Source organism: Capra hircus, chromosome 2, assembly GCF_001704415.2.
Source record: "Capra hircus breed San Clemente chromosome 2, ASM170441v1, whole genome shotgun sequence".
Lineage (NCBI taxonomy): Eukaryota > Metazoa > Chordata > Mammalia > Artiodactyla > Bovidae > Capra > Capra hircus.
In genome coordinates, this window is record NC_030809.1 from 74,217,960 (window position 1) to 74,237,715 (window position 19,756).

Here is a 19,756-nt window from a genome sequence, read left to right on the forward strand (position 1 = left end):
TACTTTGTAGCCAAACTGTACATGTTCAAATCCTGCCTCCCTCATTTACAATCTGAGAGTCTCTGAGCAAGTCACTTAAACGCTGTACCTTGGTTTCCCCATAAAAGGGGATAAAAAGTATTTATTACACAAACAGTAGTAGTAAAAATTAAATGAGTTCGTGAATAAAATATGCTTGGAACAACTGGCACATGGTAAACACTGTAAGAGTGTTAGCTCATATTTTTACTATATTTTCCCAGTAAACAGCAAAAACAATTTTAACCTTGCTGCTTTCTTCAAAATCAGAACTTATGTCTCTCAAACTTCCCATTGCCCAGAGAAAATAGAATTCATCATTTGAGAATTCTGTTACTTTTCCTTACTTTTTTTTTTTTTAAATTCATTGTTCACTTCCTTTCCTTTCATACAAAAGACATATATCTTCTCTTCTTCCTCCACCCGTGACTCCAAACTTAACCATTCCTGCCACCTCAAAATGGATTCCCTGGTAGCTCAGTTGGTAAAGAATCTGCCTGCAATGCAGGAGATCCCAGTTCGATTCCTGGGTAGGGAAGATCCACTGGAGAAGGGATAGGCTACCCATTCCAGTATTCTTGAGCTTCCCTTGTGGCTCAGCTGGTAAAGAATCTGCCTGCAATGCGAGAGACCTGGACTAAACCACTCTTAGTTCTTAAATGGGTATCTTCCCATCTTTACTAAAGCCTTCCTCCATTCCACATAGCTATGTAGCTAATATACCACCTTCTTCCTCTAAAAAGAAAATATGATTGTTTTATTTGTACTTTATTATTACTGACCATCTCCTTACTAATACAGGAAACCTACAGCGCTTGGCTCAGGCAGGTTCTTTATCACTGAGCCACCAGTGAAGCCCTCAGAGCCAGAGACCCTTTCCTCAGAAAAAAAGAACTGTTTCAGGAAGAGGCACCCTAGTCTCACAACATCTCAGTCCCTGTGCAGCACTGCAGTGACCTCACTGAACCTCACTGCATGGTATAAGTAGGGTTCCCCCTGCTTAAGCTGCGGAGGCAACACAGCAGACAGAAAATCCACTTTGGGTTGAAAGTAATTTGCCTTTGCAAAGTTTTTAAAGCACTAAGAAATGCTGCCATCCCCACAGTGACAGGAAATTTAAAGTTATGGGTTGATTTCATCATTTTCTTAGAAAAATAGCTGGCATTTCTCTTAAAATGGTTTTTTCTAAAGAGATATGGTTGCAAAGTACCAGAAAATAACTTAGAGTTGGCTAAACCATGCATACAACTTACATCTGTTGTTTTTCTTTTTCCCCAGTATTAGGCTGACCTTAAATCTAAAGAATCTGTTCAAGACTTGTTGCTGAGAAGGCAGGAGAGGATGTGGGAGTGATGGATTGGGAGTTTGGGATTAGCAGGTGCAAACTATTACACGGAGAAAGGATAAAAAACAAGGTCCTACTGAATAGCGTAGGGAACTATATTCAATATCCTGTGGTAAACGATAATGGAAAATATAAACAGGAATGAATAAATATGTATAGCTGCATCACTGTGCTGTACAGCAGAAACCAATACAACACTCTCAATCAACTACAATTAAAAAAAAGAATCTGTTCATTTTCACATATTATATTCTCAACAAATATCATAGAGAAATGAAAATAATGGAATAGAGAAAGAAAAGTAATTGTAATTACCTCAGATTCTTCAACAATTGACTTTGTACTAGCAACATTAATTATTTTACGGTCATTTCCTTGGTTAGCACTTATCAATATCACTTATGCTTACCATTATCATTATTAAATTTCTTGTTAAGAAGTATCTGAAAAAGAGATCTCAATAATGTAAAAGCAAACATGTTTAAAAATTCTACAGAGACCTCCCTGGTCAGGAACTGGATTCCACATGCTGCAATTAAGTATTTGCATGCCACAACTAAAGATCCTGTACAGCCAAATAAATATTAAAAAAATAAAACTTATACAGCCTCTATCCCCCTAAGAAGTACAAGTATTTAAACTCAAATGGCAGAACAGCATAAATGTCTATACAGCACATGGATGATACATGTCAACACCATTATATACTGCATTGTATATATTAAAAAATTATCATATTAATATGGCCTAATTTGCTGACACGACCTAATCAGAAGCACTGGAATTGTTATTCCCATCTGCTTAAGACATTGTGAAAGTGAAAATGAAAGTTGCTCAGTCCTATCCAACTCTTTGCAACCCCATGGACAGTAGCCTACCAGGCTCCTTTGTCCATGGAATGCTCCAGGCAAGAATACTGGAGTGGGTAGCCATTCCCTTCTCCAGGGCATCTTCCCAACCCAGGGATCGAATTGGGGTCTCCTGCACTGTAGGTTAATTCTTTAGCACCTGAGCACCCGGAAAGCCCCCTAAGACATTGTAGGATATGAGAAAAAGAGAAAACATGAGGAAGAAATCTATCCTGGAGGTTTATAAAAATAGTATAGATGGAGATCCATTTGTCTGGAAGACTTTACACGGTAACTCTGCCTGGAGTAAAGTAAGAGGCCAGATGGCCCACAGAAGTCCTTTTGGGTCCATTGTTCTCTAACCACAATGAATAGAGAGTGTAAAAGAGTGATATACACAGATGTGGGAAGTACTTATTTCCTCAGAAGAGCTAACAAGGACAAGAGTTTATACTTTACATGTTAATTTATTTCTTAGGAAGTTACACTTTTTAAAAATTAAATATCACAAATCATGAAGAGCCCATTTAATTTTAGGCAATAATTAAACATATGCCTCTAAAAATAGCATATCCTAGAGAATTCCCTGACAGTCTAGTGGCTAGGCCTCCATGTCTTCACTGCCAGGGGCCTGGGCTCACACACTGGTCTGGGAACTAAGATCCCATAAGACTAGTGTCATGGCCAAAAAAAGAGAAAAAAAAGTAAATGAAATAAAATTGCATATCCTTTAAATATACTCTTATACTCATATCCCATAAGACTGCATGCTGCAGTCCACTGGGTCACAAAGAGTTAGACACAACTGAGCGACTGAACTGAACTAATAAGCATACTCACACAAATGCATTTACTTGAAAACTCATTATTTTCTTCAAATTCCTTCTCTTTCTCATCAAGATTTTCAAACTTATATAAACTATCATTAGATAGTTATAACTATCTTTAAATTTCTCTATATAATTCTTCAAGTGATTCAGTAAAAAGTAAAGCACTTCCAATATGATGCTGCAGAGTATAAAACAAACCTTCCATTACCTCATGGCTTGAGTCTTGCTGAATTTGGCACAGATCATACTTAATGGGGAACTGTGTTCACAAACATCAATCCAGTTGGCCAAGCAAAAAAATCTAGATCCTACTTTTACCAAAATCTCCTCCACATTCAATCAATCACTAATGTCTTAATATATGCTGAATTATTCCTTTCTTTCAATTGAAGATGCGGTACAGCCACCACCCTTAGTTCAGGTCATCTAGAGTACCAGTGCAACATCCCTGCCTACAGGATTACTCCTTCCAGTGCATTCTCTACACACAGGCATATCTTGGAGATTCAACTGCAGATTCAACTCCAGATCACAGAAACAAAGCAAATATTTCAAGAAAGGGAGTCACATGAATTTTTGTTTCACAGTGCATTCAAAACTTACATTTACACTATGCTGTAGTCTGTGAAGTGTGCAAAAGCATTATGTCTAAAAGAACTATATACATACTCAACTGAGAAATACTTTGTTGCTGAAAAATGCGAAAAATCTGAGCCTTCAGCATGGCATAATCTTTTTGCTGAAGAAGGGTCTTGCCTCAGTGTTGCAGGCTGCTGACTGGTCAGGGTGATGGTTGCTGAAGGTTGGGTGGCTTAAGCAACATCTTAAAGTAAGACAACACTGAAGTTGGTTGCATTAATTGACTCTTCTTTACGTGAACAATTTTCTTGTGCATGCAATCTGTCTGATAGCATTTCACCCACAGCAGAACTTCTTTCAATCCTCTCGAGCTCTGTTATGGCTTTTCCAACTAAATTTATGTCATATTCTAAATCCTTTGTCAGTTCAACAAGCTTCACAGCATCTTCACCAGGAATAGGTTCCACCTCAATAAACCACTTTCTTCACTTACCCACTGAAGTGACTGCTTCTACTGAAGAATTATCATGACTGTCTGCAAATCTCCACTGCTGGCAATCTGTTCTGAGACTTAAGGGGCTGGCTCTGTGCTCTTAAGACAAGTTCAGGCTTTATAAGGGCTCAAACAGAATGGATTCCAGAGGAAATTGTGCCTATCCTGTCGAGACTCTAGACCTAGAGTATCATCCCTCAGCAGCTTGAAAACAAGTGGTGTGGCTGCCCTGCCAGAGTTTAGGCTCCCTGATTAATGGCTCTGAGGCACGGGCCACAAGAGGTGGCAGAAATGGATAAGTGGCCCGGATTTGGTTTATGCTTTTATTGTGGAATGCAAGAGTGCTTCTCACATAATAAATAACATTTTATCATGAGATTGCAGCTTTCAGTTGCATCTTGAGGCTCCACTTCTAGTTCTCTTGCTATTCCTGCCACATCTGTAGTTACTTCCTTCTTCGAAGTCTTGAATCCCTAAAAGTCATCCACGAGGGCTGGACTCAAGCTTCTTTCAAACTCTTGTGAATGTTGCTATTTAGACCTCTTCCCATGAATCACAAATGTTCTTAATGTCATCTAGAATGGTGAATCCTTTCCAGAAAAATTTCAACTGAATTTTTCCAGATCCAAATTAGGAATCACTATCTGTGGCAGCGACAGCATTATGATATGTATTTCTTAAAGAATAAATGTTGAAAGTTGAAATTACTCCATGATTCATAGGGCTGAAAAACTGATATTTTATTAGCAGGTATAAAAACAACATGAAGCCCAATGTACATCTCCATCACACCAGGTACTCTCAATGAGCAGTAGTATTTTGAAAGGAATCTTTTCTGAGCACTGTTCTCAATAGTGGGCTTAAAATATTCAGTCAATCATGATGTAAACAGATGTGCTGTCAGCCAGGCTTCCTTGTTCCACCTATAGAGCACAGGCAGAGAAGATTTAGCATAATTCTCAAGGGTCTTAGGATATACAGAATGGTAAATGAGCACTCAATAGCTGAGAAAAGAAGAGAAGTGAAAAGCAAAGGAGAAAAGGAAAGATATAAGAAACTGAATGTAGAGTTCCAAAGAATAGGAAGGAAAGATAAGAAAGCCTTCCTCAGTGATCAATGCAAAGAAATAGAGGAAAACAACAAAATGGCAAACACTAGAGATCTCTTCAAGAAAATTAGAGATACCAAGGGAATATTTCACACAAAGATGGGCTCAATAAAGGACAGAAATGGGATGGACCTAACAGAAACAGAAGATATTAAGAGGTGGTAAGAATACACAGAAGACCTACAAAAAAATTTTTTTCTTGACCCAGATAACCACAATGGTGTCATCACTCGCCTAGAGTCAGACATCCTGGAATGCAGTCAAGTGGGCATTAAAGCATCACCAGGAACAAAGCTAGTGAAGGTGATGGAATTCCAGCTGAGCTATTTCAAATCCTGAAACATGATGCTGTGAAAGTGCTGCACCAAATAATGCCAGCAAATTTGGAAAACTCAGCAGTGGCCACAGGACTGGAAAAGGTCAGTTTTCATTCCAATCCCAAAGAAAGGCCATGCCAAAGAATATTCAGACTACCACACAATTGCACTCATCTCACGTGCTAGCAAAGTAATGCTCAAAATTCTCCAAGTCAGGCTTCAAGAGTATGTGAACCGTGAACTTCCAGATGTTCAAGCTGGATTTAGAAAAGGCGGAGGAACCAGAGATCAAATTGGCAACATCTGCTGAATCACTGAAAAAAGCAAGAGAATTCCAGAAAAGCATCTACTTCTGCTTTATTGACTAAGCCATAGCCTTTGACTGTGTAGATCACAAGAAACTGTGAAAAATTCTTCAAGAGAATGGAATACCAGACCACCTTACCTGCTTCCTGAGAAATCTGTATGCAGGTCAAGAAACAACAGTTAGAACTTGACATGGAACAACAGACTGGTTCCAAATAGGAAAAGGAGTATGTCAAGGCTGTATATTGTCACCCTGCTATTTTACTTATATGCAGAGTACATCATGTGAAATGCCAGGCTGGATGAAGCACAAGCTGGAATCAAGATTTCTGGGAGAAATATCATCAATAACCTCAGATATGCAGATGACACCATCCTTATGACAGAAACCAAAGAAGAACTAAAGAGCCTCTTGATAAAAGTGAAAGAGGAGAGGGAAAAAGTTGGCTTAAAACTCATCAACATTCAAAATACGAGATCATGGCATCTGTTCCCATCACTTCATGGCAAACAGATGGGGAAACTATGGAAATAATGATGGACTTTATTTATTTGGGCTCCAAAATCGCTGCAGATGGTGACTGCAGCCATGAAATTAAAAGACACTTGCTCCTTGAAAGAAAAGCTATGACCAACCTAGACAGCGTATTAAAAAGCAGAGACATTACTTTGCTGACAAAGGTCCATCTAGTCAAAGCTATGGTTTTTCCAGTAGTTATATATGGATGTGAGAGTTGGACCATAAAAAAAGCTGAGCACTGAAGAATTGATGCTTTTGAGCTGTGGTGTTGGAGAAGACTCTTGAGAATCCCTTGGACTGCCAGGAGATCCAACCAGTCCATCCTAAAGGAGATCAGTCCTGGGTGTTCACTGGAAGGAATGATGCTGAAGCTGAAACTCCAATACTTTGGCCACCTGATGCAAAGAACTGACCCATTGGAAAAGACCCTGATGGTGGGCAAGAATGAAAGCAGGAGAAGGGGATGACAGAGGATGAGATGGTTGGATAACATCACCAACTTGATGGACATGAATTTGAGCAAGCTCCGGGAGTTGGTGATGGACAAGGGAAGCCTGGTGTGCTGCAATCCATGGGGTCACAAAGAGTCAGACACAATTGAGTGACTGAACTGAACGACCTGAGCACTGGCTTCAACTTAAGTCACCATCCACATTAGCTCCTAATTAGGAGAGTAAACCTCTCTCCCTTTAAGCTTTGAACACAGGCACTGACTTCTCCTATCTAACTGCATAAGTCCTAGATGGATCTTTTTCCAATAGAAGGCTGTTTCATCTACAATGAAGATGTTGTTTAATGTTCATTTCAGTTCAGTCGCTCAGTCGTGTTCGACTGTTTAATGTAGCCACCTTCATTAATTATCTTAGCCAGATCTTCTGAATAGCTTGCTACAGATTCTACATAAGCACTTGCTGCTTCATCTTGTATTTTTATGTTATAGAGATGACTTCTTTCCTTAAATTTCATAAACCAACCTCTGCTACCTTCAAACTAGTCTTCTGTAGTTTCCTCGTCTCTCTCAGTCTTCAAAGACTTGAAGAGTTAGGGCCTTGCTCTAGATTAGGCTTAGGCTTAAGGGAATGATGTGACTGGTTTGATTGTCTTTCCAGACCACTAAAACTTTTCCCATATCATCAGTAAGACAGTTTTGTTCATTGGAGCAACACTTTTAATTTCCTATAAGAACTCTTCCTTTGAGGTCACAACCTGGGTAACTAACTATTAGGTGCAACAGGCCCAGCTCTCAGCCTACATCAGTTTTCAACATGACTTCTTCACTAAGCTTGATTGTTCCTACTTTTGATGTAAAGAGACACACGTGCAGCTATTCCTTTCACTTGAACACTGCTGAGGCCATTATAGGGTTATTTACTGGCCTATTTCAGTATTGTTGTGTCTCAGGACATAGGGAGGCCTGAGGGGAGAGAGAGAGAGAGACAGAGGAATAGACAGAGGTGGAGCAGTCAGAACACAAACAAATATCTTAGTTAAGCTCACTGGCATATACAGACACTGTTCGAGGCACCCCCAAAGAATTACAAAAGATAACTGATCCCATCAGAGATCACCATAACAAACATAATAATAATGACGAAGTTTAAAATATTATGAGAATTGCCTAAACGTGACACAGGGACATGAGTGAGTGAATGCCACTGGAAAAATAATGCCAAGAAGACTTGTTTGACACACAGTTGCCACAAACTCTCACTTTGTAACAACAACAACAACAAAATGTAATCTGCAAGGTGCAATAAAGCAAGGTTCAACAAAATGTGGCATTCCTATAGCTACTGTTCTTTTTGTGAAGTGCAAATCATATCATTTTACTCTATTCCACAATATCTGATTGCTCAGAACCCTTAGGATAATTACACATCTTACTTGTTCATTCCTTGGAATCCTGAACCCCCAAGACTTGACCAAGTATTTTCTCCCATGTCCCTCTTCAATGTCCTGTTTTTCAGGCACTCAATATGCTCTATTGTAGTTGAACATTTATTTTTACTGTCTTCCCCAACAGACTCCAAATTCTTTGAGAGATAGACACCATGTCTTGTTCACCATGCCTCTCTCACACCAAGCATAATCCTTGCCACATAGTAGGCACTCAATAAATATTTGCTGAATTGGTTAGGAAAACACTTAGCCAAAGAAAGGAAGCTACATTAGTATGCACACAACACAATAACCAATTTATAATGTGTGGTATTTTAAAAGTTCATTAACAGATAGATTTGAGAGAACGGTGAAACACATTTTCTCATGGAAACAATATTAAATGTAAGATACCTCCCCTCAATGTTACCTACAACTACAACATAGGTAAACTGTAGTATCTATAATTACTTTGGACTCTATTGGATACCAATAATATTTCTGGGGACAATATATTAAGAATTCCAATCTGGTAATGCTATGAACTAATCATTTCTGGTTACAGCACACGAATAGACATAACAGTTACAACTTACATAGGTGGTTGAGGACAGAGGTTCTAATAGGCAGGGAAAGTAAAAGGACTGAAATCTAGGAAGTCGGGGTAGCCTTCTGCTACCAATAATCTTTGGGAATATGTTCCAAGCTGGAACAACTAACTTTTCATCTCTTGACTCTTCTTCAAGGATTCTAAGAATTAGGTGCAACTTCCTATTGACTATCAACACTTCTAACTTCCAACTAGGGTTTCTTACCATATGCACGAAATTATCCAAACTGTTCTAATATATAAAGGCTTCTCCCAGCAGGAGACATGGGAAGATCCCCTGAAGGAGGGCATGGCAACCCACTCCAGTATTCTTGCCTGGAGAATCCCAAGGATAGAGGAGCCTAAAGGGCTACAGTCCGTAAGGTTGCAGAGTCGACACAACTGAAGTGACGTAGCACCCATGCCTATCAACACTTCCGACTTCCAGTTGGGTTTCTTATCAAACGCAGGAAATTATCTAAAATGTTCTCATGCATATTCTTTTCTTTTAAGCTGTATTCTATAGTCAGTACTAAGAACAAAGAAAGCTAGGTGAGCAAGCAAACAAATGAAAAACAAGACAGTTAAGAAAAACAACAGTTGTCAAAGAAAAGAAATGTAATTGTAGCTCAATTGTGAAGTGTTTAACAGAGTCATTATAGTGTAAACAATGAACACTGATCAAACAAAAAATTATGATATGGGAAAATGGAACTGGGGGGATGTATTGCAAATATTTTCTTCCCATCTATATTTTGTATTTGCATTTTCAATGCCACAATGTCTTTCATATGTAACACTTCCAAACACCATAAATTTTAAGGGTTTGAGTAACACTTTTGAACAACATAAATTTTAACGGTTTGAGTCCCATTTGCTTTTCCTTTAAAGAATGTGCTTTTTGTATACTATCTAAAAAAAATCTTCCTATCCAAAGGATGGGATATTTTAAAATATGTATGCTACCAAAATTTTACAAATTTACTTTTATATATGTATGATTTGCTTCAAGTTAATTTTTATGTATGGTGTGAAATAATGATCAAGGCTCATTTTTTTTTTCCTTTTGCTTATCTAACTGCCCTAGTACCAGCTGTTGAAAAGACTATCATTTCCCTATTATCTTGTGCCCTTTCTTAAGATCAGTATGAATATCTCCAGGCTTTGACTGAGTGGATCACAACAAACTGTGGAAAACTCTTAAAGGGATGGAAATACCAGACCCCTGACCTGCCTCCTGAGAACTCTGTATGCAGGTCAAGAAGCAACAGTTAGAACTGGACATGGAACAACAGACTGGTTCCAGATAGGAAAAGGAGTACGTCAAGGCTGTATATCGTCACCCTGCTTAGTTAACTTAAATGCAGAGTACATCATGAAATGCTGGACTGGATGAAGCACAAGCTGGAATCAAGATTGCTGGGAGAAATATCAATAACCTCAGATATGCAGATGACACCACCCTTATGGCAGAAAGTGAAGAACTGAAGAGCCTCTTGATGAAAGTGAAAGAGGAGAGGGAAAAAGTTGGCTTAAAACTCAACATTCAGAAAACTAAGATCATGGCATCCAGTCCCATCACTTCACAGCAAATGGATGGGGAAACAATGAAAACAGCAACAGACTTTATTAATCACTGCAGATGGTGACTGCAGCCATGAAATTAAGACGCTTGTTCCTTGGAAGAAAAGTTAAGACCAACCCAGACAACACATTAAAAAGCAGAGACATTACTTTGCCAACAAAGGTCCGTCTAGTCAAAGGTGTGGTTTTTCTAGTAGTCATGTATGGATGTGAGAGTTGGACCATGAAGAAAGCTGAGCACCGAAGAATTGATGCTTTTGAACTGTGATGTTGGAGAAGACTCTTGAGAGTCCCTTGGACAGCAAGCAGATCCAACCAGTCCATCCTAAAGGAGATCAGTCCTGAATATTCATTGGAAGGACTGATGCTGAAGCTGAAACTCCAATACTGTGGCCACATGATACAAAGAACGGACCCATTGGAAAAGACCCTGATGCTGGGCAAGATTGAAGGCAGAAGGAGAAGGGGACAACAGAGGATGAGATGGTTGGATGGCATCACTGACTCGAGGGACATGAGTTTGAGTAAGCTCTGGGAGATGGTGATGGACAGGGAAGATGGCGTGCTACAGTCCATGGGGTCGCAAAGAGTTGGACATGACTGAGAGACTGAACTGAACTGAAGATAAATAATTGATATACATGATTGTTTCAAAACTTAAAATTTCTGTTCTTGAAACAATGTTAAGAAAACAGAAATGGATCCATAGACTTGGAATAATTATTTGTAAATGACAGATACGTTAGAGAACTTGTTTCTAAGATATATCAAGGGCTCATATAACCCAGTATAAATACGGGTTGAAGTGAGCAGACACTTTACAAAAGAAAATGAATGGCTAAAAAGCAAATGAAAATATGTTGAATATCATTAGACGTTAATAAAAGGTAAGTTAAAATAACCACGAGACACCACCCATACCAAAAAGAATAACTAAAATTTTAAAAAAGATTGACAATACCAAGTGCTGACAAAGATGGAGGACACTGGAACTGTCCTATGTTGATACTTGGAATGCAAAATGCTATACACTTTGAAAAACAATTTGGCAGCTTTTTATGAAGTTCAGTCTATGCTTTCCATATGACCTAGCAGTCTTTGTTCCAGTTATTTACTCATGGCAAATGAAAATGTGTGCATACAAAGACTTGCACATGAATGATTATAATAGACGTGTTCATAAAAGCACAAATTGAGACTACTCCAAATAACCACTAACTGGTAAAGGAAGTTCTAAAAATTGTTACATTAATATAGATATATAAATATTAATATATCCATATATTGAAATACTATTCAGCAATGAAAATGAAAAAACTAATTTCACATGCAAAAACAAGGATAAATATTCAAAAACTTTCTGCTAAGTGAAATAAGCCAGACACAAAACTATATACTATGGGATTCTATTTTTGTGACATTTTGAAAAACACTAAACTAGAGTGATATAACACTTTGGCCACCTGATACAATGCCAATACTTTGGCCATCTGATGTAAAGAACTGACTCATTGGAATAGATCCTGAATTTAGGAAAGATTGAAGGCAGGAGGAGAAGGGGATGACAGAGGATGAGATGGTTGGATGGCATCACCGACTTGATGGACATGAGTTTGAGTAAGCTCCAGGAGTTTGTGATGAACAGGTAAGCCTGGCATGCTGCAGTCCATGGGGTTGCAGAGTCAGATACGACTGAGCTGAACTGAACTGAATAGTGATAGAAACCAGATCTGTGAACACCAAAGTCTAGAGAGGTGTGGAGGAAACATCCACAAAGGTGCATGAAGAAACTTGGGGGTAATAGAAATGTTCTCTATCTTGATTGTAGTGGTGATTAACGATACATGTTAAGTTTCATCAAACAGTATGTTTTAAAAAGAATTTCACTATATGTGAATTATACCCTAAGAAACCTCTTTTTAAAAAATTATGTTATAAAGGAAATCTCAGATTTGGAGAAAGATGACATATTAGCAGGTATAAGTTCAATAAGTTCACTATGAAAGACCCTCCATAACACAACAAAGATCCCACATGCTGCACCTAAGACCCAATGCAGCCAAATAAATAAGCACCACAATCCTACTCCACATTTATATATATGAATATGAATATATATACTTATGAACAGGTATAACAGTGCTCATTATACTGTTTACTTTGAATATGTCTGAATTTTTCCATGATAAATACTTAAATTAAATGGCAAAGACATGATGCAGTATGCAACCAGGTTGCTTAATTTAAAAAAATTAAATACATTAAATAACTTGTATCAACACAAACACAGGATGGTCAGGTAATGTGTACCTTGGCAATAGCAGTTTGTTTAAACATGCGAGTAATCAACCCCATGACAGTCTCGGTGGCACCTGAATATGGAGCTCTCATTAATTTTTCCCACTCTTCAAAGCTGGAATTCAATTCCTATGTAGGAGAAAATAACAATGTTTAGAAATACAGTATAAAAATGACAGCAAATAATGTAATAATGAATCATGTCCTACTTATTTTCTTTTTTAATATATAAAAAATACATATATATATAAATTCTCAAAGATACCAGTGTGTTCATTTAAAAACATCAGTGTGGAGGCAAGTCAGACACGTGTTTGTGCTAATGACAGAAAGCAATGACTAGGTGTGGGAGAAAACCAAGCCCTTTGCTAACACCATAAATCAAACAGTTGCAGCCTTCTCTTACAAAGGAACATTTAGTAAAGCAAAAAATAAAAATTTAAGAAAAAATTTAAATAAAATAAAAACTTTGAGTAAAAATAGAAACAATGCACAGTAGCAAAAATATATATGGTAGCAGAGTATTTAATTTAATGCTATGATTTTATTTAAAAAAGTCTTAAGACTTGGAGAATACTGTCACATAAAAAAGTGATATGATATTGACACTTTTTCTTTTCTTAAAAAAAATGGATACAGGACCACTTTTATTTTACTTATATTGCTCAGTGTTTTTTTTTTTAATATACTAAATGCTTATTTTAAGCTTTCAAGATAAAACAAGGCAATAAGTAGTATTTGCTGATAGTTATGTCCAGATTTGAAGAAATTTCAGAGATTACACAAGCATCGTACTCCCCAAAAGTAAATGTGATAAAGGCTGGGAAAAACACAATTTTGGTTTTCTAGTAAGTTGAACTTCACATCCTACAACATGGTCACAGAGTTTTAAGATTTCCAGAATCAGGGGATGCAACCAAATTATTCTAGGAGACAGCTATGTGTACTTAAGAGCAAGAAACTGAACTTTTCTTGCTAATTACTGGGCTTCACATCCTACAAATACTTAGAATTCTTAGTACTAAGTCTATGCAGCAATTGAAGTGTTTTTTTCACCATTCAGCAGAAATATATTTTTTAAAGACTAAGATACTGAATCTTTTCACATTATTTGATGAATAAATTTAAATTCTTCCTGTTCTTTTCTTGAAATGATGTAAGACAATTCATATGGCTTTATTAATTAAAGCTGTTTTAAGACAGTGAATTTTTTCCTTCTGTGAAATATGAAATAAGTGCAATCTTTCATATTATAATTTAAAATGATTTCAGGTAAGACTTTCAATCAAACATGGGTTCTCACCTTGGCTGCTGCTGATGGAAGATCAAATGGAATACGCTGTCTGATTTTAGGGGGCAGCTGGGTTAAAACTTCAGCCTTTAATCTTCTAATCATTATGTCACTTAATAGCTGATGAAGTTCATTAAGATTTGATGCCCCTCTGCAATCCCACTGAGGTCTTTTACCAAAATATCTGTTAGTATGAAGAAAAAAAAATGTAGCAAAGCCAGATGCTAGAGTAAGAAAACAATTTATTCAATGTGCTCTTCCTTTTAAGATAAGGAGCCATGATACTGTTTTTAGTTTTATTACTGAATGCAAATTAGTTTCAAAAAACTCTTCTTTAGAAATAGTAATGAATAAGATTATACATTACTCTCAGCTATAGGAAATGTTAATGTTTAAGCATAGTGTTTACGTTGAGTTAATACGAGGCTGATTCCTTAGAAAAGACCCTGATGCTGGGAAAGATGGAAGGCAGGAGGAGAAGAGGACGACAGAGTATGAGACGGTTTGATGGCATCACTGACTCAATGGACATGAGTTTGAGCAAGCTCTGGGAGTTAGTGATGGACAGGGAGGCCTGGCGTGCTGCAGTTCATTGGTTTGCAAACAGTCAGACATGACTGAGTGACTGAACTGAATATAAGGCTGAGCAAAACTGATAACCCTGAATACCACTGGCATTTTGGGTGACCTCACATAAGGCACTGTGTTTAGCAGATCTGGCCCTAATTAAGCACTAACTGCCAGAACACCAGTCAGGCTATGTACCAACCAAAACCACCTAAAACATTTTCTACAATTATAGGAGGCAACATTATCTCCCACTGAGCTTTTATGCCCAGCAGACAGATCACCTGGTGAGCTCTTCTTCCTTTGAACCACTGAATTGAGAGCAAAGGCAGGGAAAAAGGTACTTTGACTTATGAACAAGAGATTGGGAGAGAAAACATCAGAGGATATTCAACAAACGTTTAGAAGTCAGACAAGCAGTAGATGACGAAAGAAAGCAAGCAACACCTCAAAAATGTTTGCAAAAGGGAAATTATCCTCTAGATCCTTGAGATCAGGAGTTGGAAGCACCAAGCACCAGGGGTAGGTATTACATTTGGTGGATGTACTGAACTTGGACAGCAAGACAGCTAGCTTAATAGCATCCCTTTATCACTGTGACAACCCCACACAAGCCCACAAAATTCACAATGGTCTTCTGGGAGCCGAAACTACTGAAAATAGCTACAAGAGAATAATTAACAAAGGAAAATTTCCTGTTAGGTTGCATTACAATTATTAATATTAACAATTAAATAGCTTCACTTTAGTGGGATTTGGTGGTATTTTAATACATAGTGTTATTTTGAGAAACCTGTAAATTGCTGATACTGATTTTTTTTTAGATTTATGTATTTTGATAGCAAACATACAGGAATAGTACCAAAAACATTAAAAACATGTATTTGCATGTAGACCTGATTAGAAACGTATAGTGAATGGATGAAACTTCTGTGTGATAAAATGACAGACACCATTTAGTTGTCATCAATAAGAAATTCTTCCTTGTATTTCTTTTTTTAAAAAAAAAAAAACTAAGTGCTGGCATTGTAAAAAAAAAAGTAAGTTTAGTTACAACTGCTATAAGTTGAATTACTGAAATCTGTTCACTGAAGTATTTTGACTTCCTTTAATGCTTTATGTCTGCACACAATTAAAACTTTACACATTAATAACCCCAGTGTTCAATGCAGCACTGTTTGCAATAGCTAGAACACTGAAGCAACCTAGCTGTCCATCGGCAGATGCATGGATAAAGAAGTTGTGGTACATACACACGGGGGAATGTCACTCAGCTATAAAAGCCAATGCATTTGAGTGAGTTCTAATGAGATGGGCGAGCCTAGAGCCTATTATACAGAGTGAAATGAGTCACAAAGAAGACAAATACCATTTATTAATGCATATTATGATCCTGTGTACAGGGCAGCAAAGGAGACACGGATGTAAAGAACAGATTTTTGGACTCAGTGGGAGAGGGAGAGGATGGGATGATTTGAGAGAACAGCATTGAAATATACGCAGCACGGGATGTACAGCAGAAAACCAGTGCCGAGTCTGCTGTATGAAGCAGGGAACCTACAGCCAGCGCCCTGTGACAGTCTGGAGAGACGGGGTGGAGAGGGAGTTGGGCAGGGGGTTTTATGATGGAGGCGACACACGTATATCTATTCATAGGTATACATGTGCCGATTCATAAGACGTATGGCAAAAACCATCACGATATTGTAAAGTAATTGTTCTCCAATTAAAATAAATTTCTTTTTTTTTCAAATATAGAAAAATATTTGCTATTACTCAATTCTGTCACCTATTTTTCCATTCACAATCAAGATAATTACATTTTGACATCATGGTTAAAAAAACTAATAACCTTTCAAATATATCTTAATAAAACTGAGAAAAAATAGAACAGGAAAAAAAACTTATGTTTAGAATTCCATATAATAAGAAAAAAGATACTGCTCAGTGCTAAAAAAGAATGAACTATGAAATCATGAAAAGCTTTGGAGGAAACTTAAATGCATATAACTAAGTGAAAGAAGCTAATATGAAAAGGCTACACTGTATGATTCCAACCACCCAGCACAGTCAAGAAGGCAAACCTATGGAGACAGTAAAAAGATAAATGGCTCCTAGGGACTACAGAGGAGGTAAGGATGATTGGGTGGAACACAGGGAATTTTCAGGGCAGTGGAACTATTCTATGGGATACCACAATAGTGGATACATGCCATTGCACCTCTGTCAAAATCCATAGAATGTGTAATACTGAGGGTGCACCCTAAGGTAAGCTATGCACACAGGATGATAACGATGTGTCAGTGGAGTGCAATGATTGTAAAAATGTGCATTGTGTTGCAGAATTTCAATGGTGGGGAGGTTGTAGATTCCTGAGGACAGAGGGTATATCAGAACTCCCTGTACTTTTCACTCAGTTTTGCAGTGAACCTACCTCTGCTCTATATAATAAAGTTCCAACCAGCAACACTGAAGAAGCTGAAGTTGAACGGTTTTATGAAGACCTACAAGTCCTTTTAGAACGAACACCCAAAAAAGATGTCCTTTTCATTATAGGGGACTGGAATGCAAAAGTAGGAAGTCAAGAAACACCTGGAGTAACAGGCAAATTTGGCCTTGGAATGCTGAATGAAGCAGGGCAAAGACTAATAGAGTTTTGCCAAGAAAATGCACTGGTCATAGCAAACACCCTCTTCCAACAACACAAGAGAAGACTCTACACATGGACATCACCAGATGGTCAACACCGAAATCAGATTGATTATATTCTTTGCAGCCAAAGATGGAGAAGCTCTGTACAGTCAACACAAACAAGACCGGGAGCTGACTGTGGCTCAGATCATGAACTCCTTATTACCAAATTCAGACTTAAATTGAACAAAGTAGGGAAAATCGCTAGACCATTCAGGTATGACCTAAATCAAATCCCTTATGATTATACAGTGGAAGTGAGAAATAGATTTAAGGGCCTAGATCTGAGAGATAGAGTGCCTGATGAACTATGGACTGAGGTTCACGACATTGTACAGGAGACAGGCATCAAGACTATCCCCATGGAAAAGAAATGCAAAAAAGCAAAATGGCTGTCTGGGGAGGCCTTACAAATACGTATGAAAGGAAGAGAGGCGGAAAGCAAAGGAGAAAAGGAAAGATATAAGCATCTGAATGCAGAGTCCCAAAGAATAGCAAGGAGAGACAAGAAAGCCTTCTTCAGCGATCAATGCAAAGAAATAGAGGAAAACAACAGAATGGGAAAGACTAGATGTCTTCAAGAAAATTAGAGATACCAAGGGAACATTTCATGCAAAGATGGTCTCGATAAAGGACAGAAATGGTAGGGACCTAACAGAAGCAAAAGATATTAAGAAGAGGTGGCAAGAATACACGGAAGAACTGTACAGAATAGATCTTCATGACCCAGATAATCATGATGATGTGGTCACTAATCTAGAGCCAGACATCTTGGAATGCGAAGTCAAGTGGGCCTTAGAAAGCATCACTATGAACAAAGCTAGTGGAGGTGATGGAATTCCAGTTGAGCGGTTTCAAATCCTGAAAGATGATGCTGTGAAAGTGCTGCACTCAATATGCCAGCAAATTTGGAAAACTCAGCAGTGGCCACAGCACTGGAAAAGGTCAGTTTTCATTCCAATTCCAAAGAAAGGCAATGCAAAAGAATGCCCAAAATACCGCACAATTGCACTCATCTCACATGCTAGTAAAGTAATGCTCAAAATTCTCCAAGCCAGGCTTCAGCAATACGTGAACCGTGAACTTCCAGATGTTCAAGCTGGTTTTAGAAAAGGCAGAGGAAGCAGAGATCAAATTGCCAACATCCGCTGGATCATCGAAAAAGCAAGAGAGTTCCAGAAAAACATCTATTTCTGCTTTATTGACTATGCCAAAGCCTCTGACTGAGTGGATCACTATAAACTGTGGAAAATTCTGAAAGAGATGGGAATACCAGACCACCTAACCTGCCTCTTCAGAAATCTGTATGCAAGTCAGTTAGAACTGGACATGGAACAACAGACTGGTTACAAATAGGAAAAGGAGTACGTCAAGGCTGTATATTGTCACCCTGCTTATTTAACTTCTATGCAGAGTACATCATGAGAAACGCTGGACTGGAAGAAATACAAGCTGGAATCAAGATTGCCAGGAGAAATATCAACAACCTCAGATATGCAAATGACACCATCATTATGGCAGAAAGGTGAAGAGGAGCTAAAAAGCCTCTTGATGAAAGTGAAAGAGGAGAGTGAAAAAGTTGGCTTAAAGCTCAACATTCAGAAAACGAAGATCATGGCATCTGGTCCCATCACTTCATGGGAAATAGATGGGGAAACAGTGGAAACAGTGTCAGACTTTATTTTGGGGGGCTCCAAAATCACTGCAGATGGTGACTGCAGCCAGGAAATTAAAAGACACTTACTCCTTGGAAGAAAAGTGATGACCAACCTAGATAGCATATCCAAAGCAGAGACATTACTTTGCCAACTAAGGTCCGTCTAGTCAAGGCTATGGTTTTTCCTGCGGTCATGTGTGGATCTGAGAGTTGGACTGTGAAGAAGGCTCAGCGCCAAAGAATTGATGCTTTTGAACTGTGGTGTTGGAGAAGACTCTTGAGAGTCCCTTGGACTGTAAGGAGATCCAACCAGTCCATTCTGAAGGAGATCAGCCCTGGGATTTCTTTGGAAAGAATGATGCTAAAGCTGAAACTCCAGTACTTTGGCCACCTCATGTGAAGAGTTGACTCATTGGAAAAGACTCTGATGCTGGGAGGGATTGGGGGCAGTAGGAGAAGGGGACGACAGAGGATGAGATGGTTGGATGGCATCACTGACTCGATGGACGTGAGTCTGAGTGAACTCCGGGAGATGGTGATGGACAGGGAGGCCTGGCGTGCTGTGATTCATGGGGTAGCAAAGAGTCGGATAGGACTGAGCGACTGAACTGAACTGAACTGATTAACATAAAAAAGTGCAGAGGATTTGCATTTCAGTCTCTGCCCTGAACATTTCCAGGATTCCCCCACACCAGAGCCCACTAGGGAGACTGATTTTAGCAAAAGGTGCCTGAGCTGAGGTCAGACTGCTTTAAATCTTGGGCTGCTGCTGCTGCTGCTGCTGCTGCTAAGTCACTTCAGTCGTATCTGACTCTGTGTGACCCCATAGATGGCAGC

The 19,756-nt window shown here is 38.4% G+C and overlaps 1 protein-coding gene across 2 annotated transcripts in view; it reads right to left on the minus strand.

Annotated features, from left to right (window-relative positions):
• ZRANB3 (zinc finger RANBP2-type containing 3) overlaps window positions 1-19,756 on the minus strand; it is a 290,989-nt gene that overhangs the window by 72,156 nt on the left and 199,077 nt on the right. For both annotated transcript variants that reach the window (XM_005676192.3, XM_018062246.1), the window contains 2 exons: window positions 14,017-14,188; window positions 12,726-12,842 (listed from right to left, as the gene is read on the minus strand). In XM_005676192.3, the coding sequence (XP_005676249.3) occupies window positions 12,726-12,842; window positions 14,017-14,188 (289 nt within the window). The remainder of the gene's footprint in view (window positions 1-12,725; window positions 12,843-14,016; window positions 14,189-19,756) is intronic.